Source organism: Orcinus orca, chromosome 13, assembly GCF_937001465.1.
Source record: "Orcinus orca chromosome 13, mOrcOrc1.1, whole genome shotgun sequence".
NCBI classification, from domain to species: Eukaryota; Metazoa; Chordata; class Mammalia; order Artiodactyla; family Delphinidae; genus Orcinus; species Orcinus orca.
The window spans coordinates 84,002,471-84,027,551 of record NC_064571.1 but is presented as its reverse complement, the minus strand read 5'-3'; the positions used below and the strand labels follow the sequence as shown (position 1 = coordinate 84,027,551).

Sequence of the window (25,081 nt, the reverse complement as noted above, 5' to 3'; positions counted from 1 at the left end):
GAATGCCTCAGACTGAATTCTTTAGTTGTGCCCAGTAGGCGGAGGAGAGATGGACCAAAAACACTTTGGGTAGCATGTTTGCCTTTGGCGTTCTGTCTCCCCTATGCAAACAGGATAAATCTTTAGATTCCGAGGATGTTTTGGTCCATGAATTAGTGTACAAACAATTTGAGTGCACTTAAAACGTGCAAGACAAAAGCTTTGAGGCTTTGGAAACCTTAGAATTAGGTGTTTCAGCATCTGTAGAGATAATTAGACCTATGACTCTATGCATAAGTATACTGAAAATGAGAACATATATTCTATATTTAATATTTATTTATATCATTTATTACATATAAATTAAAGTCTTTTCCCTTCGGGGAACATTTCTTTTTTTTGGCCGCCGTGTGGCATGTGGAGTCTTAACTCCCTGACCAGAGATCGAACTCGTGCCCCCTGCAGTGGAAGCGTGGAGTCCTAACCACTGAACCGCCAGGGAATTCCCTCCTGGGAACATTCGAAAGCTTTTTCTTTTCTTGTTTTAACTGATACATGGAAATGTTCGTACTCCCAAATCTGAACTTAGTTTTGTATGTTACTGCAGTCTAATAACTCCACCTTATTACGTTGCAGGTTTGAAGGAGAAAATGAAATGTTTAAAGAGTAGGTTGTGCGTTGTTTGTTGTGTGTGTGCTCAATGTGCCACCCGCATGTCCCCCGGAAGGTGGAATCTCAGTCTGGTTGTAGGGATACAGTGATCAGGTGACGATGGATTTCTCAAGTGACAATCTCGTAGCGTGGTCACGATATCCATATAACACAGATAGCAACTGTTTTTTCCCTCCCCGCTCTTCCTTGCATCTCCCTTCCCTCGAGGGAGGCAAGGCATGCAGCACTGCATGCCTCCTGGAGTGGTGAATGCCTTGACCCTGGAGTTCAAGATCAACTTGGGCATCTTTTGGCTTGCGGTTCGCTTCTTGCCGTGATGGCTGTCCCTAGCGTCCTCCTGCCTGTTCTTAGGGGCTGGCTCATACAGGGAGCCCTCTTCTCTCAGGCCCCTCCTGGGAGAGTCCCTGTGCTTAAACAGGCCATTTCTGGTTTCCCTGTTCGAAGGTGTCGTTTGCTTTGGTTTTTCTCCAGCCTGCTCAGACTGGTGGAATTGAAGCCAGCAGATCCTCTTAGGACAAATACAAATCTTTACAGATTAGAAGTCACCAAAATGCCTTCCCAAATGCAATCTGTTAGTTACACTGAGATTTCTTGCCGAGGCTAATCAAAAAAAATTATTTTGTTCAATTGATGAACTGATATTACTTCCCAGCAGGTAACTCATAGGGCCCTAGACCGAAGCGCGGACTTAGGGCCTAGAGCTACTTTTCTAGATAAAAACCTGGTCCTGAGGATTCTAGGATTTGAGCTCACATTACGATAATGATCAAAATGCTTATATTCTATTCAAAATTCACGTCAATTAAAATTAGATGTTATTGTTACATCGTATCCATTCCCAGTCCAAATGGCACGACTCTAAGAGCCGCTGCTTCTCCTCTCAGGAGGTGGGAATTCAGCTTCATTTGTTCGTATGTGTTGCATTATCTCTAGGCCGCCTGGGAGTTGGGTGCCCACAACTTCCAGCTGGTCCCGTACCCCAGCCCTGTGCAAACAAAGGTCAAGGACGCTAGGGCAGAGCTCATGGCCGGCTGCTGAACATTGCTCATGCACGTGTAGTAAAGGCTCTGAAAAGTACTGCAGTCAAGAGACCTTTGAGACAGCTTGTCTCAGGCTTTCCTGATATTATCCGGATGGGGAAATATTTTTCTTCTGCAGAGCACCCAGGGAACTAGTGATTGAGAGAATTCACTGGAGAAACTCAGTGTTGCCCCCAGCAGGTGGGATTTTAATCTGATGTCCCTGAGGGTACACCCAAGTCTTCTGGGCTGTGTTTGCTGGAGGGCCAGCAGTACTGGCCTTGGAACAGTAAGGCTTGGTCCTTTGTGACCTTGGCAGGTCACCTCCCTGGGTCTTGGTTTTCTCACCTGTCGATGGACTTAATCCCTTTACGGCTCTCTGCTCTGCCCGGGCACCTTTTGTTTTTGTTAGTTCTCTGCCTCTCGCTGCGCTCGGAGCGTGGAATGATTGCAGCAGAGGCTGAGCGCGCAGAGTCAGAACCATCTGAAGGCCCGTCTGGCTGCCCAGGCAGCAGACCGCCGCCTGTGTGGTCACAGGTCCTTCTTTCTGCCGCTGCCGGGAAGGCCTTGTTTTGGTTCTTAGATGACATCATTGTTGCTCAAGGGCAGCCGCCTGTGTACAGCGTGTTTTGATTCAAAGTGAGCCTGCCCGGGCCGTGGTCTGACCTCACAGGCCCTTGATCCAAGGCCCATACTGCTCCCTCGAGACCAGGCTTCCGGACTTCAGCTGGGGAGAGGGGAGGGGACGGGAGCCTGTCATTTCCGGGGCAGGCGGAGCGGAGGCTGCAGTCCTGTCAGCACAGGAGGGCCCAGGGCTGCCGCTTTCTAAGGCTGAGGGCGTCCTCAGGCAGAGGGGACAAGGCCCTTGGATGCGTGAGCTGGGGCTGCGGGGAGGGGGCGGTGTCTGGAGCTGGGGCTGCAGGGAGGGGGCGGTGTCTGGAGCTGGGGCTGCGGGGAGGGGGCGGTGTCTGGAGCTGGGGCTGGTGCTTTCTTTCCACCTGGAAGAGGAGGTGGAAGAACTCACAGTCACGAACCAGAGGTTTCTGGAGGCTTCTGTCGGGAGACCTTCACCGTCTCCTCGTCTCACTCATCAGACACGCGGGCCTGGCCGTCGAGTACCAGGCAGTGTGCTGGGTGCCGGGCATCCAGCAATGACTGTCCTCCAGGAGCTTGCGGCCTGGGGACCAGACCCACAGTGCCTGACGTGCTGTGATGGAAACCAAGTACTTAGGAGCCTCCACGAGGAGGGGGGCTGAGTCCTAAAGGAGTCACAGGCATTCTAGTAGAAAAGAGGGACGCGTTCTCTTTGGTTTGAGCGCCGTAAAAGCCTGGAGTTTGTGAAAATGCATGGACACGAGGCCTTGTCTGAAATATACCTCTTCTAAGCAACCTGGATAGTGTTAGTCCAATAATCAGGGTTAACAGGCAGATTCTCATACGAAGCGCTTGCTCCCTGCTGGGCACTGTCACAGGCTCTGGGGACACAGAGATGATCACCTGCCCTCAAGGAGGCTGAAAGAGCAAGGGAAGCAAGGGTGATCGTGCAGCGTCGTTAGTGTGATGAGGCAGGCATCCAGGGGCTCAGGCCAGCAGGGGGAGGGAGGGCCGGGCAGGCTTGCAGGAGTTGGTCTCCAGCCTGATGTTTAGGACAAGAGCAGCAGTGAGAGAGAGAGTGAGGAGTCGGGGGTGGCTTAGCTTGGGTGGTGGTGTGCCCAGGGGTCTGGGGTGGGCAGAGGCAGGAGTCTCTAGAGCACATACCTGCCTGGCACCTGCCTAGGGCAGGCTGTTCCCTGGCCTGTGTGGTGGGTGACGGCTCCCACCGGGCAGCATGTGACCGCATGGGAGGTGTGTGACCGTCGTGCTTGCCCAGGGCCTGGCCCACAGTAGGGTCCAGTAGCAGGATCGGGTGACTGCTGGCACACGAGGAGTCCTTTGCGACCGTCAGTTCTGCCTCTGACTGCGCCCCTGCCGTCATGCAGACCTCAGTGCAGCTCCTCCGAGGCCTGGATCCTTCCTACACAGTCATTTCCCTGCCCTAGTGTAGCAATCTCCAAATCCATGTTAATAACCAAATTAATACCAAAATCTGTATTAGCTCGGGCTGCCGTATCAAAATACTGCAGACTGGAGGCTTAAACCACAGATGTTTATGTCTCACAGCTCTGGAGGCTGGAAATTCAAGATCAAGGTGATGGCGGATGTGGTTCCTGGTGAGAACCTGCTCCCTTCCCTGTATGTTCACACGGCCCTTGCTTGGTGGGAGCACGGGGGGCGTGGGGGCTCTTTGGTTTCTCCTTATAAGGGCACTAGTCCACTTGGGTCAGGGCCCCACCCTTGGTGCCTCAGAGGCCCTCTTGTCAATCCCAACACCGTTGGAATCTGAAGGACCCTCTAAGTCAGGAGACCAGAGGTATCGGAGTGTGGTTCTTGCGGAGGTGCCGACAACGGCAGCTTCCCTGTCCCCCCAGAGTGTGGCTGCTCCTGCCTGAGGCTGGGGCGGGGAAGGGGCGTGGTCCTCCCTGGCCTCCGCGTTCCTTGTCTCCTTTTCTGGTGGACGTTACACGACTTACTCTGTGCCAGAGTTTCCTCATCTCTGAAATGGAGATAATAATAATATTGAACAGGGTTGAAGGGTAAATGAACTGAAGTAACTCATGCGTCCAGGCCACAGTAAAGCGCCAGCCAGCGTCAGCTACCGTAATGGTCATCACCAGCGTCGTCATCCTGCTGACCTCCCTCCCACAGCCCACTTCCCTCCTCCAAGCCCCGCTTCATTTCCATCTGCCGTGCGGGAACTTAACTGACCCGAATATCCGACTTAGCTCGTCCCAAGCGGAGCCCGTCTCCGCTCGCCTCTGCTCCATCCCAGGCTGCCGCCTCCCCGCTGCCTGGCCGAGTGAGCATCCCCTCCTTTCACCTAGTCACCCAACTTGGAAACCCAGGTGTACCCCGAGCCTCCTTCATGCCCCAGGGGTAATTGTCCCTGCATGCCGTTGTTGGTCCCCTGCCTCTACTCCCCGGGCATGGGCCCCTCTTAGCTTTCCCTTCTGTCTCCCTCACACCCCAGAGAAGGCTCCTCAGAGCACCAATGTCCCCCCCCCCCGCCCCCCCCCCCCCGGCTATGTCCTGACCTCTTGGTGACCTTTCCGCAGTGCTGTTGAGGTTGGAGTGACGCGTGTCCCACTCCTGGCATGTGCGAGGGGCTCAGGAGGTGGGCCTGGTGTCTGTATCGCCACAGGAGAAGGTGCAGACGTTACTTTCCTGACCCTGCCTGGCCTTCTTGTTCCCCCTCCGTCCAGACTCCCCGCTCCATCAGCGTGACCCAGGGAGTCCTCATGCCCCGCATGTGACGCTCACCAGTCCACCCTGCCTGATGCCCGGCGTCCTCCTTCACTGGCCACGTGGCAAACTCTGTCCCATTCCGTCCCTGCGTGAATACGGGGTCCCCACGAAGCCCTTGGAGTGCCCTCCAGGACAGGAGGCAGGTGTGGGCTCTCCCCCTCCTTCCTCAGCCCCTGCCAGCCGTGTGTACACTGCTCACTGTGGTGTCATGTTTGACTCAAGCAAACAGGGAGCACCTCGAAGGTGAGGGGGCTACGGTCTGCTGTCCCCAGCACAGTAGTGAGCTGGCCTTCGGTCGCGGTGACTGAATGTTGAGGGAGCGGTGCCCAGTCCCTTTTCACCTGCGTGAAGGGCCGGCGTCCACATAACCTGGGGTGAGAACCCAGGTTAGCAAGGCCCATCTTGCTGGCGTTCATGGAATTCTGGGGGCCCCCGTAGCGCATCCTACACTGAAGGGGTAATGGACCGGGGTGTAGCCTGCAGCTGGCCCCCGGGTCGCACCCTTTCAATGTGCCTAGAGCTCACCTGAGGAGAGAGGGCCCTCAGGAGGTGTGCGGACACCCCTTCGCGCACCCACTTCTCAGGTCAGGAGGCTGAGGTGCAAAGAGGTTTGGTTACTAACACGCCCCAGGGCCCCCAGGCGCCGCTGCCTGACTTCCCAGCCCCTTCCTCCACCCGCGGCCGGTTACAGACAATCAAACACCCTGAGCACACAGGTTTAGGCTTGCTTTCGGAGAAAGTAAGAGAGAAAAGAAAATTTGAAAAAACACTGATTCGTTCCACTCACTATGCACTTTTATATAAAGAACATATAAAGAACATACCCTGACAAATGCACATCTGTACCAGGTGGTAAAAACCACCTTCACTAACTCCAGTATTTCGCTAATGTTGAAAATGCCTTTGTTGAAATAGACGCGTGTGAGGACCTGGCCCATGTCTAGCGCTGGGACGTGGGAGAGGCAGGGAGATGGTCATCTGCGGGGCAGGTGGCACCCATGGTGGCTGTGGGGTCTTGGGGGTTGGCTTGGGGCTCTCTGGGGTACCTTTGGGGTACCTTGAACTGACAACTCAGCTGGGAGTGTGGTCGAACCAACTGGAAAAGGCAGGGGATTCATCTGGTGCCGCAGAACATCTCCGACTTCGTGGCCACCCCCGGGAGAGCAGGGCCTCCCACGCGCGGGGCTCTGGGGCAGCGTCTGAGTTTGAGCTTGGGTGCGGGAGCGCACCTCTACAGCATCCTGAGGGTGGGGCTACCCGTGGTCCTGGCTGATGCTTGGCCTGGCCCTCTGCTCCTGTGGGGAGCGTCTGCTCTCTCGGAGGGGGAGGGCGCCCTGGGTCTGTCCTTCCGTTTCTCTCATTGCTTCCTCGGTCTCAGTGGGGATGCTTGGCCTGCCTGCGTCTCAGGAGAGACGGGGAGCCCACTGTCTGGTGCAATGTGTTTATGTTCTTCCAGCGGACTTAACGTCCTTTGTGACCCACTTCGAATGGGACATGGCCAAGTATCCTGCGAAGCAGCCGCTGGTGAGCATAGCAGACACTCTGGCAAAGGTAAGAGAAGGGCCTTCTCTTGGGGGACGTCACACTGCTGTGACCGGCGTCACTGACCATCTGGGGTGAAGCTACACGGCGTTTGCACCCTAGCGAAGCGAGGAGGGACTTTCCGGAGGCGGGAGGCTGGGTGGGTCCTCGCCCTGCCCAGTGGCCCTGGGTGGGGTCCCTTCCCGTCTGGCTCCCGCCAGCCCTGACTGGGCCCTGAGCTGTGGCCTTCCGTGTGCTGGGCAAGGTCAGACACCTTTGGGTTTCAGGGCAGCCCTGGAAACGGCTTGGTGACCACCTGTCCTCCCTACACCTCTTCCAAATCTGCCACTGGGCAGGGTGGCTTCGTCTTACAGGACACTGCCCTCGACGGGTGCTCTGAGCCCCTGGTGTTCTGACCCCAGACCCCGGCGCCTGTTCACTGCGCTCCCCTTTGAAAGGTGCTGACGGAGAAGTCAGTCCCACCCTGACTCTCCCGACCCCGACGGCCATTGTTTACTTAACAAAAACCATCTGCTTCCGTGGAGAGTTTGGCTTAAGAGCCCTAACTCCCGGGAGGCTTCTCCCGGGGTCCCACCCCTGGTGACAGTGGGGAGGCCGGTGGGTGCTGCCCCCATGATTGCACTGTCTCGGTGAGCGGGGGGCCTCCAGCTTCTGCTGCGTTAATAAGAGCACCAAGGCGGAGCCCTCTGGGGACATCGCGGGTGTCTTGCAGCGTGTTGACTCCCGTTGGTCTCCCTGAGGGTGGGCGCTGATGAAGCTTCTGAGGTTTAGCCTGATGGTTTATGGCCACTGTCCCTCCCCTCCCTCTAAGATGCACAGAGCCCCTAATATGTCACGTCTCCTGTGGCTGGGTGGCTGGGGAGCATCTCAGCCAGACCGGGAACAAAGCCTTCCTGTTGTCTCAGGGCGACAGAAGCGCCCAGGTGTGTCTGGGCGGCTCAGGTGAAGGCGATGGGCTGCTGGGACCCACCCTCTTGCAGTCCTGTGCATCTCCTGCTGGCGGGCTGGCGCCCGGCCTGTGTCTCTGGGAGCACGGGTGGGATCAGAAGGCTCTGGAATCTGCGTGCAGCTCATCGGGCCCCCTTTACATCAGAGGTCCCAGCCCCTCCTGGGGCGATTGGGCAATGATTCTGGAAGGCCCTTTGAGGAGGGGCTCCCAGAGCACCTGTGCCAGGTGTGGCATCCAGGAGGGTGTTGCGCACCTCCACCCCCAAGCTGGAAGCACACAGTAGTTTGTGGGACTGGCCGCTCCCCGCCCTGCTCTGGTGAGGCCAGACTGAGCTAGGCAGCATGGCCAGGGCTGTGCCAAACGTCCACTGGGGACAGCGCTCGCCGGCATGGCTGTCCCGGGGATGCAGGCAGTGAGGAGGGTTCCCAGAGTGCATCGGGGCGTCAGCTGAGCGGGGGAGCAGAGCAGTTGTAGAGGACAGGACCTGGCTTCTCTCTAGTCCGGGGGACCCAAAGAGTGACTTTGGCAGGAAAGCAGGGTGGAGAGGAGGGCACTGGTTTGGAAAGCGCTCCCTGTGTGCCTGGAGCCAGGCTGGGCTTTTACTTCCCACATCACCCCTATGGGGTAGGTGTCGCCTTCCTCTGCTTTCAGATGGGGAAGCTGGCTGAGAGGTGGCGTGGCATCCCCCAGGACCTGCAGGTGTCGAAGTATTGCCCTGGGATGGGGATGCAGGTCTCGGTTGGACCGTATGCCTGGCATCACTTCCCAAGGAAGCCCTGGGCTGGCTCCACTGCCAGGAATCAGCTTTCTGAGGCCGGCCAGACAGAGGCTCCGGGCATCATCTCCCTCACCCCGTCCCGCCCCAGGAGCACTCGAGCGCTGCCCTCAGCACTGGCTCAGGCCTCTTCCCCGCATCGCGAGATCTAAATCTGTTAACTAGAGACATCCTAGTCAGAGGAACTCCCTTCTCTGAAAGCGCCCAGTGTCTTCTAGGTGTCCGAACGGGTCTCCCCACCTGGGAGGCGCCCTGTGCTGACACTCTCAGGGCTGGGCCCCCAACCCTCCCAACAGCTGGGAACTGAGCCCACCTGCCTCCCCTAATGAAGGGGAGCGAGGATGGGGACCCAGCCCCTGGCTGTGTCCGTCTCCACGGGCTGGGTCACGGTGTAGTTCCAAAAAGGCTCCCAAGTCTCACCGGCATAACATAGCAAACAGTTTCTATGCCTACCGCACACATGTCCACGGTGCTCGGCGGGGGTCTGCTCCCTCCAAACCACTCGGGCAGCGGCCGCTGGCGTCTCCACCACCTGAAGCATCTCTGGGTGCTGTGCAGGGAGGTTCAGGGGGTCTCAAGGCTCTGCCTGGCGCACCTGCCCCTCGGTGGTGGGAAGTGCACGCCAGCCACATGCCAGAAGGGGCAGGACTGTGGGAGCGCTTGGCTCTGGACATGTTCTCGAAGCACTGCCTTGTGCCGGCCGCTCTGCCCAGAATCGCAGAGATCACCCAGACCCAGCCTGCCCTTGAGGGACTCAGTCTGTTGAAGAAAGGGCTCACCTTTCTGGATGACCTGCTCTGAGGACTGTAGCAGCTCATGGTAATTCCATGGCACTGAGCTCAGAGAGGTTCAGGAGCTGACACCACGTCACACAGCCAGAGCTGGAACTGGCATTCAAATTCGGGCCTGATGGGTTCCCAAGTCCTAGTTCCTCTCGTTGTTTTGCGGGTTTCTAAACACTGCAGTTTTTCTAAAACTCTGTAGTTTTTCCTTGGCTTGTGGTAAAATCAGAAGAATAAAGACGACACAGGATTTTTTGTTTGATTTTTTTTCCTTTAAAAAAAATACAAATGTATAAATCTTATTTTAAAAATCAAGATCTGTGGCTCGTAGCCATGTCAATTTCCTGGTTACGATATTGTACTCTTGTTATGTGAGATGTTAGCAATGGGTGAGACGGGTACATGGGACCTCTTTCCTGTGAATCGATAATCATTGCAATTTCCTGTGAATCGATAATCATTTCAAAGTAAAAAGGTTCTAAAAATTGTAAAAAAAAATTATAAATCTTATTTTAAAAATCAAACAATCAAAATCGAAAGATGAAAGCCCCCCCCACATCACCCACACGTCCCCTCCCCTCCAACTGCCACTCCCTTTAATCTCCCTAAAGGTAACCAATGTTTACAAGTTTAAAGTGGATCCTCTCATCTATATTAGAAGTATATATATTTCAACTCAAAATTGCATATCCTACAGATTGCCTCCTTTTTCTGTGTAGTGATTCCTGAGACATTCCCGTAGCAGCAGTGGTGTGCTGCTCTGTTGTGTGTGTTGGTGCGATGTAATGTCCCCTCGCAGCCGAGGGCGGGCCACCAGGGAGGCGTCCCTGAATGTGTTTCCTCCGGGTGGGACCAGCCCTCAGGCACCGTGTCGCTGGCACAGTATTCCGTGGTGTGGGTGCCGTGCTTTGTCGGGCCCGTTCTGTGTTCGTGGACCCTGCTGTTAAAGCGGGAGCCAGAAAATCCCCACAGTTCCCACGGGCAAGAGGGGTTCGCCGCTGTCGCTGAGCCGTGGGCTTCAGCGACCTCGAGATACTGATTTGCAGTGATCGTCGTAACAGCTGCTGAGTTTTGAGCACTTCCGTTGAATTGGGCCTGGTGAGCATTTTTCTTTCACTGCTGTGGATGAGCTATCACCCCGGCTGAGCAGGTGGGGCACCTGAGGCCAGGCATCTGGAGAGCTGAGCCTCATTTCCCTGCCCACCGCAGGAGGGGATCCCGGACGTGCTCCCGAAACTTCCAGAACAGGGGGATATCCCTAACGTCAGGCTGGTGACCTGCCTCCAAACTGAAAAGAGCCTTCCTACCTACACAGAACAGGAAGGGGCTGCCGTGGGGCACAGCTGAGCCTGGAGACCTGGGTGCTGGTCAGGGCTGGGCTACGGCGGGTCCTCCGAGAAGCCGGGATGGGGGTCAGCCCGAGCTGACCTCTAGCAGAGCCTGAGAGCACATGGGGTTGGGGCCCTGGGGGCCCTGAGAGCGCGAGATGGGCTTGAAATCGGGACAAGACTCAGCTTGCTGAGTGATCCTAGAAAAGCCATTAATCCCTTCCCTGCCCCCCGGGGTGAGCTTACTGTAGGGTCAAATGCTGGAAGGTCTGGGAGAGCAGAGGGGAGAAAAACGCAAGCCATCCCGGCAAACGGGCGGGGTGCAGCGTTTTCCTTAAGTGCGCCAGGAGCAATTTGCGGCAATTGTGAAAAGTTCAGCCAACTCTTTAAACTCTTTAAACTCTTGCTTTTCCAAATAGCAACTGGCACAGATTGAGACGGACCTGAAGTCCCGCACGGCCGCCTACAACGCTCTGAAGACAAATCTGGAGAACCTGGAGAAGAAATCCACGTGAGTCTTCGGGGCCCCACGCTCCTTGCAGCCTCAGGGCCTGGCCAGGGCAGCGTCCAAGCCGGGCTCCTGCACGGGCCTTTCAGATCACTGGGTGAGCTGGGTGTCTGTGTCTGAGAGAGACAGCCAGCCAGCCAGATGGACAGACAGACATGGAGACACTCCTGCCTCTTCAGGAGTTACGTGCTGGGCAGGGAGGGCCAACAGTAACAGTGGTTGATTGAACATACACAGAGTGAAGGAGGGGAGGGTGAAGAGGGTCCGACAGTCTCCATCTCCCTCTGATGTTTCTCTTTTTCTTCTTCGGATCCATGTTTATTAAGTACCCACCATACTCAGGCCTTATGCTAGGCCCTAAAGATACAAAGCAGAATAAAATATCATTTCTGCACTTGGAGAGCTCACAGTTATTCACTCAACAAATATTTATGGAAAGTCTGCTTTGCGCAAGGGGTGCAGGTGTAAGTAAGGTCTTACAGATAAGACCGGACAGATAAGGTCTGATAGCGTAAGGAGTCCGGGACAGACGGGCACTGCAGGGTGCCTTTGGAGAGGGACCCTAAGGGCCTTATCAGTGATGGCTGGTGGGCATGGGGAAGAGGGCGTGTGGATTCCAGGCGGGGCAGTCTGGAGAGCCCTGTGGGACAGCTTTTTACCTAAAGCTTCTGCCTTGACTAAGGGCTCGCGAACTCTTTCCTCGGGAAGCAACGTGCGCTTGGGTATTTAACCTCATGGCCTACGTGCTGATGCTACAGACCGTCCCAGTAGTTGTGTTCTGGCCCATTGGCTGATACAATAGCCTTGATCCCTGTGCTAAAAATACCATGACCTTGATGAAACAGGTTCCACTGGACACACGTACAAAGCTATTTCAGGTGAATGTCCCCTGGCTGCTGGACCTGTAAGGTGTGTAAAGTGAAACGGAGCCCTCTTCTGGGCCTGTCTCTGCCCGGAGTGGCCCAGGTGGTGGCGTGAGCCGACCGCTGTGTTCCATTTGGGTAACATAAGCTGCCTGGCGCCAGCGATCCCCTCCCAACAGCCGGTGGCTTGCGCCGGGGCAGCGCAGCTGACCGAGGTGTTGGATTCAGCTCGGGTGACTGGTGATAGGACCTGGGGTCCCGCCAGGCACAGCAGTTCTGGGCGCCCAGACACACAGCCGGGGGACACTTAGCCCGGGCCCCCCCCCCCGCCCCAGGAAGCATCCTGAACCTTCCTGTCCCCTGCTGCCCCTGCTGTCCCAACACCTGCGTGTCGTGGGAGGGCTGGGGGTCTGGGCATCCCACAGGCCCAGGGATGCCTCTGTGTGCTTTTCTGCTGATCACAACCCCTTTGTCCCACGTGGATTCAGGGGAAACCTCTTCACTCGGACACTGAGCGATATTGTGAGCAAAGAAGACTTTGTGTTGGATTCTGAGTATCTGATCACACTTCTGGTCATTGTTCCCAAGTAAGTGGACCAGGAAGGTGAGTGGTTTGGGGTCTCCATCTGGGTTGGTGATCACAGAAGGACACTCGTCCTGCCCAACAGAGGTGAAGCGGGAGTCCCCAAGGTTAGATCCTAGAGCCCTAAATGGCAGCTGTGGGGTGGTCAGGGGAGCAGGTGACAGTGCTTGTGGCGGTAATAGTGACAGAAGCGGTCATTTCTCGGGCATCTGCTGTGTGCCCGATGCCACACGCAGGAGCTCGTTTCCCTCACAACACGCCTGGGGTCAGGCGGGGGCTGTTACTGTTCCCTTGTCCTGCTGCCGGAGAGGTCAGCTGGTTTGCCCACGCTCACACAGGACCAGGATTTGAGCCCCCAGCAGGAATCTCCTGAGTCCTTCTCACGGCCGCTCCATGGTGCCTGGGTCCTCATGGGGAGGCTAAGCCCCAGATGGGGCTGGGGACAGGGGTCCCACACGGCAGTGCCTCAGGGGATGTTTGGGGCTCTGTCTGGCCCCTGGCCCTGCTCCTCTCAGGCCCTCAGGGAAAGGGGCATGCAGCTTCCTGGACTCTTAAGACACTCCACAGTCTTTTCTGCAAAAAATCACTGAACGATTCTGTACTCTCACAGACCAAGCTATGTACAATGGCAAAAAACCTACGAATCCCTCTCGGACATGGTGGTCCCACGGTCGACAAAGTAAGTGAGACCTCAGCTTGGCCCCAGGGCCTGGGGTTTGGGGGGGGCGTGTGTGGGTGCTCCGGGGCACCTAGCCACCAAACATGCCCCAAGAGCACAAGTGCCTTCAGCCCTCCACCCTTGTGCCTTCACAGCCACACACTCAGCCACATGCCAGACTCCCTCCCTCTTTCAGCATCCCGCTTCCTTGCCCCCTCCTCCGGGAAGCCCTCCCTGACTACATTCCGGCCCTCGGGGCATGCAGGGCCTGTACTGTGCTCTGCTCTGCATTCTCAGCTTGGCCTGGATTCTTCCCCACCTGAGGGTCAATCAAGAGCCTGGCTGTGATGGCCACAGAGCCCGAGCAGGAGAGAAAAAGAGTCTCGACGTGTGGCCTGCTGGGGTCAGAGCAGGAGCGGCCAGTGAGGGCTGGAAAAGTGACAGCAGAAGGGATAGAGGAACATATTTGAACCATGAATACCACACAGCTGGGAAAATCAACAGTTTAGCGTTACGGGCATGAGCAAGGATAAATCTCGCTCTGTGGTGTTAAGCGGAAAGCAAGTTGCAGAAGGGGACACACAGCACGAAGCCATTTATTTAAAATCTAAAAATGGACAAAACTAAACTGTATGTGACTTGGGTAATGCAGGTGCACGGAATTGTGGGTGTTTGAGGATGAGAAACGCCAAACTCAGCACAGCGGTGACCTAGGGGTGGGATTAGAATGAGGTTGGGGAGGGCATGTGGGGCTTCTATTGTACGAAAATGGTTTTATGTCTTAAGCTGGGCGGGGAATACGTGGGTGTGTATTCTCTGTGCCTTTTCCCATGCCTGAAATAGCCTGCACTTTAAATGGTTTCTCCATGAGTCTTGGGCAGCCCTGCCCACTCCCATCCCAGCCCAGAGGCCTCTGGCCTGGGGCGCCTGCTGGCTCTCCCAGGGTCACAAACTCACGGGAGAGAGCAGTCAGGAGCTAAACTGAAGGGTGCAGGGCCAGGACAGTCACAGCCTGAGGTCACCGGGGGAGGCTGGAGGAGGAGGGCGTACAGGCCGGCAGAGGAGCTGGCCCTCGACGCTGGCCTGCTTGGCAGGAGTGTTCACTGCTCTCCAATGCTGGCTCTCCATGGCCAAGTGCTGGGAACTCTGCCAGGAGAGGCTGCTTCAGGAGGTGGCTTGACTTCTCAGACCAGAACCCCCAGGCCCTCCATTGTCGGGGGGCACCTGAGAGTCTGCTGAGCTTACTCTGGAAAGGTTTCTGGAACCTCGGTCAGCCCCTATGGGTGTGGGCTCGGAGAAGCAGCAAAGGTGACCCGAGACCCTGCTTGGGCCCAAGGGCGCCCATGGTCAGGTCATCTGGCCAGCGGGACTCAGAGACGCTCAGACCACGGGCCCCAGTGACCCCCACATTGAGGACAGCGACCGCAGTGGTCCTGCATCAAGGTGTGCCAGGGAGACCGTGTCCGATTAGAATATTGTGCCGTTGGACGTGAAATGCCCACGTGGGATGGTTTCCTCCATCTGGAACCTTTTCCTCTGCTTCGTTGCAACCACAGCGCGTGAGAGCTGGCGCGCCCCGCTCGGCGCAGCAGGTGACTGAGACCTGCGTACAGCTTGCTCTCGGCCAGTTCATGACCTGGAGCACACCCCAGATCCGAGCAGGTCTCGGCGTTTGGGTCACCCCTGGAGCCCTAGCCTGGAGGGTGAGAGAAGGAGAGGAGACGCCGGGAAGGCGCCGGCAGCTGACACCGCGCAGCCAGGAGTTAGGCGCTAGGAAGGGACGCCCTCGCTTTCTCCACCCTCGCTGCCGCCAGGGCCACCAGGCTCCCCCTGCAGCGACCCACCCCGCCGGGGAGAGGACAGGCTCCTTCCGGCCCAGCTCCGGGGCCTGATGGTGAGTCCAGTGAACAAACGCTTCTCTCCCACAGGTTGATAGCTGAGGACAACGAGTGTGGCCTCTTCACCGTGACTCTGTTTCGAAAAGTGATTGACGATTTCAAAACCAAAGCCAAAGAGAATAAGTAAGGGCTGGCCTCGGTGGGTTTCTCCGGGTTTGGTTTGTCTCCACTGGAGGGGGGGGTCTCTGCTCTGACTGGAAGCTTCTTAGCGGAAGCCTCTCCTTTGCTTGTTTTAAGGTTCACTGTCCGTGAATTTTACTATGATGAAAAAGAAATTAAAAGGGAAAGGGAAGAGATGACCAGACTGCTGTCGGATAGGAAGCAACAATACGTGAGTCTATGATACAGGCCCCGAGGATTTTCTTGAAGGCGTTGGCTGGTGCCCGCGCACCCAAGGCCTGGAGCAGAAGGGCCCTGCCTAAGTCCCAACACCCACGCCAACATCCCTACTTGCCCGGTGCACACTCCTGGGGCTGCCGGACAGGGTCTGGGGGAGGGTGACAAGTATTGGTAACCTAGAGGTGACACATGAGCCGTGAGCCCTGCTGTAGGAGATCTCACCGAGCCCGGCACTGCCCTCCGGGAAGAAACTCTTAGCTCCATTCTGCAGAGGAGGAAGTGAGGCTCTGAGAGGTGAACGGGCACTGGCCCTGGGAGAGGACCCCACCTGGCCGCCTGGGGTTGAGCGAGGCTATCAGGGCTCCGGGCAGGAGCGCCTGTGCTGAGAGTACCAGGGCCGCCACCTTGGAGAGTGCAGGTAGCTGTCACCCGAAGCCCTGGTCCGTGTGACGTCCAGGCGTACTGTGACATCCCCATCACCGGCACCTGTATTTACCTCCCCAAGGCTTTTAGCAAAGAGTGGGTGCTTATCCGAGAGAATTCCAGCCACAGCCACTCAGAACCTTCTCATGTGTGAGGGCAGCTGAGCTCAAGAGAGAGAGAAACAGATTTTCATTTTTGAAACGTGAATGGTGTAGCCTTGAGAAAGTCGCTCTGTAGAATGGGCACCTTCGGGACTCAGCATCCTTCAGCTCAGAGCGGGGCTGAGCCGGGGGGCATGTGTTCAGGTCCCCTGCCCTACAGTCCCCCCAGGGAGGGTTCTCAGAGAAACTTCCAGTTCAGCCTCTAGAGTGGAGAGGAAGGGAGGGGTGAGGAAAGTTGGTGTGTAAACACGAAGCTGTGAGTGTGTGTTTGGGTGAAGAGCCAGTGCCTCCCGTGGGGCTGTGCCTGTGCCCCGGGCCTCCTCCTGCCTCGGGCTGGGGGATTCTGTGCATCCCGCCTGACCTCTCTGGGTCCATGGCCTTTGCACAGGGACTGCAGACACCTGGTCCCATCAGGAGTGAGAACCAGCCACGGGGCCCCGGAAATGGGGTCCCCAGAGCCCCACTGGATGGACCCATCCCCCTCTGAGGAGGAAATGGGAGCTGATCGTATAAAACCCTTCTGTCCCCGAGGAGAAAGGCACGCGCGCGCACACGCACGCATACGTGTGTGGACACGTGTGTGCGCGCCGAGGGAACACACACTTCTTAGAGCCGTAGTCTGTCGGGCTTGGGCCAAGGCTCCCGGGCCCTTCCTGAGACTAAGGACTGAGCTGGAGCCCTAAGCCCCTGGCCTCGGACCCGACTCACCAGGCAGGAAAGATGCTCACCAGCGAGAGCTGAGATCCAAAGGGTTTCCTCCTTCACCTGAGCTCGCCCGGAACCCTAATATCCCAGGAAGGTTCCAGCCTTCTCTTTAGCTGAGCCCTTTCCCCGCTTGCTTTAGTCCTGGCCCGAGCCCCCCGCGGTGTCTCTGGAGGGCGCTAGGCGGTGGCACCTTTCACAGGTGACCAGGGCGAGTCTTTGGCACCCACCTCCGCGCTGGCACAGACCCCCCGGGTGATACACCCGAGCCCAGCGCCTGCGCCTCTGTCTCAGGTTGCTCACTGGCGTTTTTTCGTGTGGTGTAGACTTCCGCTCCCTGGCTCCCCCCGGGAGCCCTGCCCGGTCTCCGTGGAGGGGAAGCGGAGCTCCGAAGGACAAACTAACTTGGAAACTTGAAGTTGCCTGCGAGGCTCTTGCCGGGCGCCAGCGAGCAGGGGTCAGCGGGGGTCAGCCCGACCCCGGCTTCTTAAGAATCTCTTTCCCCCTTTAGGCTTTTTGGAGGTGCATAGGACCAGCATCCTGCGTCCGTCCTTTTGTTACCTAGGTCCTGGGTGTTAGTTCCCTTTGAGAGCACAGGATGGGATTTTCCCGCTCTTTGCACCTGTCTGCAGAGAAGGTTGATAAAGGGTCGAATGTGTGCTAACAGCACGCCTGACCAGTTTTCTGCATGTAACATGCTTAAGTGCATCCTGACGGCCAAGGAGGCTACTGTGAGCTGGACTTGGGAGAGACACCCTGACTCAGCCCAGACAGCCCGGAAGGCGGAGCTGGTCGCACAGACGGTCCAGGGAGGGGCAGCTCCTGGCCGAGGCCAGGCCGGGGGAGGGGCTGTGGGCTCTGCCCCTGGAATATGGAAGCCGAGGACTTGAACACCCCCGCCCTGGAGGGGGAGTGCCAATGGCACCGGCACACCTCCAGTCCAACCAGCACGCAAGTGCCGAGGGTGGGCCGGCACGCCTGAGCCCACCTTCAGGTGCTTTTCAGGCCGTGAGAATGATTTCTGTTTGTTTGTGATGCATGTTTGCTGAAAGATTAATAAATCATTTCTGTGCCTTTAGCAAACTTCCTGTGTTGCTCTTAAAAAGGGATCATCCACCTTCCCGGACCACCAGGTTAAGGTAACCCCGCTAGGGAACCCTGATAGGCCCGCTGCGGGGCAGAACGACAGAGAGAGAGAGAGTGAGGGCGAGGGTGAGGTAAGCATCTCCCCGGGAGCCCTGGGGTTCCCCGGCTCGCATGTCCTTGCCCGCGCAGGCATCTTTGGAGAAAGCAAATCCTTGCGTTTCCTGTTACCTACTATGGCTTTTGAGGTCTTAAATTCAGGGATTCCAGAATCATGCCTTCCTCCTAATCTGCAGGGTCTCTTGAGAGCTGCCCCTCCCGCTCCCCCTCCCCCTCCCCCAGCAATGATTGGTGCTTGCTGGCCAGGGTGCCTTTGTCCTGGCTGGCGGTGGCTGGAGCTGGTGATGGGGCAGGTCCCGGCTGGGGGATGGTGGTCGGGCAGCTCAGCTCTCTTCCCCTGGGTGCCCGCCCCTGACCCACCCCTGACCTTTGTGGCATCCGAGGAGGACCAGCCATGCCAGCATTAGCGACAGTGGCTGTGGCCACGTGCAGTGGGGCTGTGAGGAACCCCCTGGAAGTGGCGGCTGGTGGATGGTGCCGGGACTTGGAGTGGAGCCTTCGAGAAGGGGGGCTCCTCGGCGGCGCAGTATCAGCCAGAAGCCTGCTGGCTGCCTTCTGAACGCCCCGAGGTCAGGGGCTGTCTGCCCCCCGCAGCCCGGTGGGTGATGGCCCCATGCGTGTGCTGGCTGGCAGGCCCACTGAGCTGCCCCAGCGCCAGGTGCCCTGGAGAACGTGGGCCTGGGCCTCACCCTGGCCTCGTCGGACCGCCTCGCTGCTCCTGCTGGCCCCTGGGCGTTTCTTCTCAGCTCGGGGCTTGCTCTGTCGAAACCCACGTCCTTTGTTGGCCGGGCGTTGGGTGGACTGGCCGGGAGGGGTCACCGCACTCCTGTCCCTGCAGGGCCCGCTGCTGCGATGGCTCAAGGTGAACTTCAGCGAAGCCTTTATTGCCTGGATCCACATCAAGGCCCTGAGAGTGTTTGTGGAGTCTGTGCTCAGGTGCGTGGACGAGACGCCCGCCCTGGGCTGTCCTGCGGTGGGCGGGCGGGCGTAGCCAGCTCCGGGGCCACCTGGGCTCTGCCACCCCTCTTCTGGCCCCTCCAGCCTCCTCTGGGACGCGCCCTGGCTTTCCTACCCTCTTCCTCTGCAACTCCTGGCTCTTGGCAACAGGCTTAGGGTTTCCTCCGTCAAATAACCCTTCCCTCAGTCCTGAGGGCCCCTGCTGTCCGGTGCTCTGGCCCTTTCCTGCCGGTCATGGGGTTAGTGTCCTGCTGCGCCCACCCCCTCTGTGCAGCCCACCAGGGGCCAGGGGCTCCTGGAAGAAACACCAGCACCGACCGTCTCCATCCTTGAGCTTTGAGGCCTAACCCTCAAGGCCGCACAAAAAGTAAAACCCAAACCAAACCGAACCAACAACAGCTAAACTTACTTTACCTTTTTTTTTTTTAAACAAATGCAAACTAGGTTCACTGTTTTGTAGAAACTATAGGTAATCCCAAAGAGTGAAAGCAGCAAGAGGAAACACTGCTAACATGCTGGTGTACCAGCATCCTTCAGAGTTTTGGGGTTTGTTTCTTTAAATTTGCAGACATGCATAACTTCTTTTAACTTTTTATTTTATATTGGACTATAGCCGATTAACAGTGTTGTGATGATAGTTTCAGGTGCACAGCACAGGGACTCAGCCATACATATGCATGTATCCATTCTCCCCCAAACTCCCCTCCCAGCCAGGCTGCCACATAGCATCGAGCAGAGTTCCCTGTGCTCTACAGTAGGTCCCTGTTGGTTATCCCTTTAAGATATAGCAGTGTGGACATGTCAATCCCAAACTCCCTAACTGTCCGTTCCTCCCACCCTTCACCCCTGGTAACCACAAATTCATCCTCTAAGTCTGTGAGTCTGTTTCTGTTTTGTAAATAGGTTCATTTGTATCATTTCTTTTTAGATTCCGCAGATACGCATTATTTTTACAAAATTTTTACAAAACTGGGATCAAACAGGAAATATCTGTTGAAGCCTGCTTTCTCCTGTGTTTGAACATATCCCGTGTCCTGAACTATGGGGGGGTCTCGGCAGCACTGCTCACGGCCGCTGCCCCCTTCTCCCAAAGCTTGGCCTGCTCTGGCCTGCAGGCTCCAGGGCCCCTCGGCCCCTCTGGGGTGGTGTTGCTGGGCCCCTTCCGCCAGGCTGACTGCCCTGCTCTCTCTTTCCTGCCCAGGCTTCCTAGGTCTCTGCTGCCGTGCACTTCCCGACCGGCTTCACTGGATTCCTGACTCATCTTCCCTCCCCGTCCCTTCCTCCTGATCTCCGTTTCTACTGGTGGCCTCAGGTCCTTCCTCAACCTTCAGGGCCCGCTTGGACACCTCCGCTGCCTCATCCTCACGTCCCCCCGCACCTCCCTGCACCTCACGCACCCCTGACAGCGCTCCATCCTGCCTTTGCTTTCTCTCCCGCCCAGCTGTTACTTGGGCCCCTGCGTTCAGTGCATCCTCCACGTGGCTGCCACTGTGGTTCTGTCCAAATACAGACCGGCTCTGATGGTGGTTCCTCATCCTCTGAACCGTCTCAGACCCCTGTAATGGCAAGGATCGTGGCGCTGGGCTGAAGGGACACTCGAGATGACCCGGAGTGTTCCAGCCATCGACAGTGTAGACGGGCCCCAGTCTGTCCCTGCTCACCTTGAAAATCAGGGCTTCTTAGGCCCAGTGTGGCAAAGCCTGCCCATCCTTACAGGATGCCCATTTTGCTCAAGTGAGAGGTCGAGAGGGAGGTCCCTAATATCTTGTTTAAGCTCAGTAAAACTGAGTATATGCAAGAATAATTCCTTCCAAAACTATCAATGTATGACATTTTCAAAAACTGTACTTTTTATTTCTCCTGAATAGTTGTAATACATGAACACTGTAAAAAAAAAAAAATTCAAGTTCAGAAATATGTACTGTGGAAAGTATGTAAGTTCCTCGCAGCCCCACTGCCCATAGATCATCCCAGGTAATGGTTTCAAGACTCTTCTCATCCCCCAAATGTCATCACTTATACTTAACGTTCTGCAACTTGCTTTTTTCATCTGCTTTGCATTATAGTCTTATCAGTATGCATAGAGATACTCGCTCCTCCTTAATGGCTTTTTCATATTCCATCGTATGGAGAGAGCGTAAGCTAAGAAAATAGATGTTAAACCAACAAGTTGATTTGAGCAGACGGGTAAAGTTCGCCTGTTTCTTGACCCTCGGACCCCGCGTAGGTCTTCTCCCCCGGTTCGCACTTGTTGCTGTGTCTTTCCTCAGAGCTGGTTCTGCCCTTTTTCCCTACCCTGAGAGCTGGAGGGGAGGGCTGGGGTGACTTGGCCTCTCTGCCTGTCACCCAGCGCAGAGTCAGACAAAGAGGAGGTGCCCCACGTTTGTGGCCTGAATCAAATCAAAGAGAAGCGGACCAGTCCTCAGCTGAGGAAGTGCTGGTTCATTCTCAGGGTGAAGTGAATCGGGCTTAAATCACCCAAGGTGAGAATGGAAACGGGCCCTGGGTGAGTGGTGGGGCCATGGCGAGACTGGAGAAGCCGGTAGCTGGGTCATTAGTCTGGATCTTGGGAGAGCTCTAGTGGGGAATGGATGTTAGGAAGCACCAGTGATGACTGATGTGTGTGGATGGGTTCACCTCCAGAGAGTCGCTTAGAGGGAATGTACCAGCATTTGAGGAGTGGAAGCAAAGAAGCCTGTGTGATGTCAGAGGCCGGAGGAGGGAGAGATGGGTGAGTCAGGGATCAGAAGGTTAGGGCTGTAGCTGCCTCTGGGATGGGGCCGCTGGGAGGCCATTGGTGTGGGCAGCTCGAGTGTAGTGGCTGAACGCTTGGGTGACGTAGGACACTGGGTGCTCTCGGATGTGGGGCGAGAGCGGGAGGGAGTTGAGGGAATTTTTATTTTAAACAGGGCACGATGGTGCCATGTTTGTTTTATTTCTGGACATGTAGAATTTTATTTTTTAACATCTTTATTGGAGTATAATTGCTTTACAATGGTGTGTTAGTTTCTGCTTTACAACAAAGTGAATCAGTTATACATATACATCTGTCCCCATATCTCTTCCTTCTTGCATCTCCCTCCCTCCCACCCTCCCTATCCCACCCCTCTAGGTGGTCACAAAGCACCGGGCTGATCTCCCTGTGCTATGCGGCTGCTTCCCACTAGCTATCAGTTTTACGTTTGGTAGTGTATATATGCCCATGCCACTCTCTCACTTCGTCCCAGCTTACCCTTCCACCACCCAGTATCCTCAGATCCATTCTCTACATCTGTGTCTTTATTCCTGTCCTGCCCCGAGGTTCTTCATAACCACTTTTTTTTTTTTTTTAGATTCCATATATATGTGTTAGCATACGGTATTAGTTTTTCTCTTTCTGACTTCACTCTGTAGGACAGACTCTAGGTCCATCCACCTCACTACAAATAACTCAAATTTCGTTTCTATGGCTGAGTAATACCCCATTGTATATATGTGCCACATCTTCCTTATCCGTTCATCTGTCGATGGACACTTGTTGCCTCCATGTCCTGGCTGTTGTAAATAGAGCTGCAGTCGTGCCATGTTAAAGGGGAGGGTGGCGGCTGCAGTATTCTCAGCACGGAGGGTGCAGGTGGAGGGATCACCGCCAGGGGGCCCGGAAGGGAAGGAGGCTCTTCTACTGAGGTGTCCAGGAGGGGGCAGCAGGGGGGCGGCCTGGAGGAGGCAGGAGCGGAGAGCTGACCTGCCGATCCTGGAAAGCAGGTTCTGAGCAGGATGAGGAGGTGTTCACTAAACTGACCTGGAGGGAGGGCTGGCAGGGAAAGGGCTGGAAGGATCTGGAAGAACGTGCAAACCCTGAAACCAAGAGGGGAGTGGGCTGAGAAAGGGGTGCAGGGCGTGGAGGCTGGATGAGGGGCGAGGAGCATTCGTTCAGCCAGTGCTGATGGGGTGCCTGTTATCCGCCGTGCACTGGGGAGCCGTGAGTGAACAAGATGGATGCGGACCGCTGCCTGCAAGGAGCTCACAGGCTGGTCAGGGGAGGAGAGCTCAAAAGACGGGGTCCTTGTTCAGGAGGGTAATCTTCCAGAGCAGCCTGCTGATGAATTGGTGGGATGAGCGGATTGGAGGGTGGCAGAGGCAGGTTCTGTGTCCCGGCAGCAGAGTGATGGTCTAGCAGCTGCACCTGGGAGCTGGAGTGCCATCTCCTGGCATACATGTTGCCTGGGCTGTGAGATTGGTGACCGTCGCCCTTTGAGAAGGCTGCAGACTTCCCTGTAGTAAGCGGGTAGAGCTGCGCTGGTGAGGTCGAGGGTGTGGGGTGGGTATCCAGGGCACTGGGAGTTCGGGGAGGAAGTTCAGGAGGGAAGGCAGGGCGAGGGTTACTGCGCGTCCGGGTAATAGGGGCTCTCCAGAAGCACCTCAGCGTCATCTGGGTGACCGGAGCTTTGGTGCCAAGGAACAAAGGAATGAGGGCGGTCTGCTGGGCCATCCTCTCACCCACGATCTAGCGCAGGTGTCCCCGCCATCCCTGCCAGCATCTGCCGGCCTCCGTGGCCCTCGCCTCTTGGGTTTGGCGGGGCCCCGCTCACCCAGTGTTCTAAGGCAACGGGACTAGGTGCGTCTTATGCTTGGTTACAGTGAAGCAATTAACAAATGGCCCTTTCACGTATTTACTTCACCTTTCTGCAGATCCACCAAGAGACCTCAGGACTTGAGTGAACACTTTGCACCATTCGCAGCCAGAAATGAGGACGGGAGAGCCAGGGGCTAGTTTATGGGCATTGACTGAGAAATTCAAACTAAGTAATACTAACAGGTCAGGCAGTAAAAGGGCATCTTAAGGCCAGCTTTCACATGCTGGGCTCCGGCATGAAGAAGCACAGGTGATAAGTATCGAACATCCAAGCCTTTGCTCACTGGTAGTATAGACATGTATTTTAAAAACACTGAGAATCACAAAATGCATATTTACTGTTTATGTAGTACTCAGTGTAAATATTTTAAGTGTTTTGAGATACCACCACACGAAGAGCTGCCAGCAGGTGGTTTCAGAGGTACTCATGCACACAAAGTCCATTTAAAGTCCTTTCTGTCCACCCAAAACTCAGCAAAAGGAATTCACAATCTCGATAAACCAGATTTGCGTGTGTGTGCGTGTGCTGCTTTTTTCAGCGGAGAAAAGTATGTCAGCTAAGCTGGGTTTTAGACGAAGGCTTTGGAGTCAGAATATTTAGTCAAACAGCCTCCATTCAGCTTGACCCCTCACCACCTGATGATTACACACACTCCAGAGACCCCGAGGCTCTATAGTCAAAAAACTGTCACCATCAGAAGTGGGCGAGCATATTCTAGCGATCTTCCCATGCACAAGGATCTAGCAATTAGTCTCACTTCTGACCGCAGACATTGCACTCGAGTTTTCTTTTCCTGAGCTATGCTGCCTCGTTTTTCATTCTTACTACAGTGTCAGGTTCATTTTACCCGTATCTGCAGTAACTCCTCTGCACTTTGAACAGGTATGGATTGCCAGTGAACTTCCAGGCGGTTCTCCTCCAGCCTCATAAGAAGTCATCCACCAAACGTTTAAGAGAGGTTCTGAACTCCGTCTTCAGACATCTGGATGAAGTTGCAGCCGCAAGTATATTGGATGTAGGTATATTTTTATCCAGAAAGAGCTGCCTTTCTACAGTAAGGTCAGTCTCTCCACATGGGAGGTACTTTCCAAAAGTGGTACCTGCCAGACTGTTAGGAAAATCTACACTTCACAAATGTGAAAGTTTAACAAGAGGCTGTGTGTGTGTTTGGCATAGGGGGCGGACGGTGGGGCAGAAAATACAGTCAATGCCTAGAGAGCTTTCCTCAAACAGAAAAGTAAAACAAGAAACGAGTTTATGCACTTAGAACGTGACCATGTCTTTTGCAGGCATCCGTGGAGATCCCTGGATTGCAACTCAGCAACCAGGACTACTTTCCTTATGTCTATTTCCACATCGACCTTGGTCTTCTTGACTAGAAAGATGAGCCGGCACCGCTAAACTTGCATATTTGTGCAAATTACCACAGACGCTTCTTTCCTTTAGCCAGAGAAGAGTTTAAGTATCCTACAGAATTTAAATTTTTAGAGAAATATTGCTCACAAAAATTAGTTACAGTTGTATTTATTTTTTTTAAGTTACAATAAAGAAATGTTCTCAATCCTTTGAATTGTCTCTTCATTTACATTCTAACAGATTCAAAGCTTCTTTTCTGAATGTTTTACATAAATGGGGGCTTCCTATAAACTGCTAACCTGGCGCTTATTTCACGTCTTAAGGGCCATTTTGTGAGGGTTTAATAATAGCGTAGTAAAAACCGTGGGCTAACTGTATAACCAGCTGTATACCCTAGTAGTCGCTGGTGATGGCCCAGAGACAAAA

General features: G+C 55.5%; 1 protein-coding gene across 5 annotated transcripts in view; it reads left to right on the top strand.

Annotated features, from left to right (window-relative positions):
- Positions 1–24,862, top strand: part of ATP6V1C2 (ATPase H+ transporting V1 subunit C2) — a 53,013-nt gene extending 28,151 nt beyond the window's left edge. The window contains exons 4-13 of one of the 5 annotated variants that reach the window (XM_004274882.4): positions 6,469–6,563; positions 10,808–10,899; positions 12,248–12,346; positions 12,953–13,021; positions 14,929–15,021; positions 15,136–15,229; positions 17,603–17,740; positions 18,565–18,662; positions 24,182–24,314; positions 24,589–24,862. In XM_004274882.4, coding sequence (XP_004274930.1) covers positions 6,469–6,563; positions 10,808–10,899; positions 12,248–12,346; positions 12,953–13,021; positions 14,929–15,021; positions 15,136–15,229; positions 17,603–17,740; positions 18,565–18,662; positions 24,182–24,314; positions 24,589–24,678 — 1,001 coding nt within the window. In that variant the 3' untranslated portion in view covers positions 24,679–24,862. Of the gene's footprint in view, positions 1–2,245; positions 2,544–3,830; positions 6,564–10,807; positions 10,900–12,247; positions 12,347–12,952; positions 13,022–14,928; positions 15,022–15,135; positions 15,230–17,602; positions 18,663–24,181; positions 24,315–24,588 lie in introns of those variants that run through there. The other 4 variants (XM_004274883.2, XR_004485954.2, XM_049695916.1 and 1 more) reach the window with 4 other exon arrangements.
- The last annotated feature ends 219 nt before the right edge of the window (positions 24,863–25,081 follow it).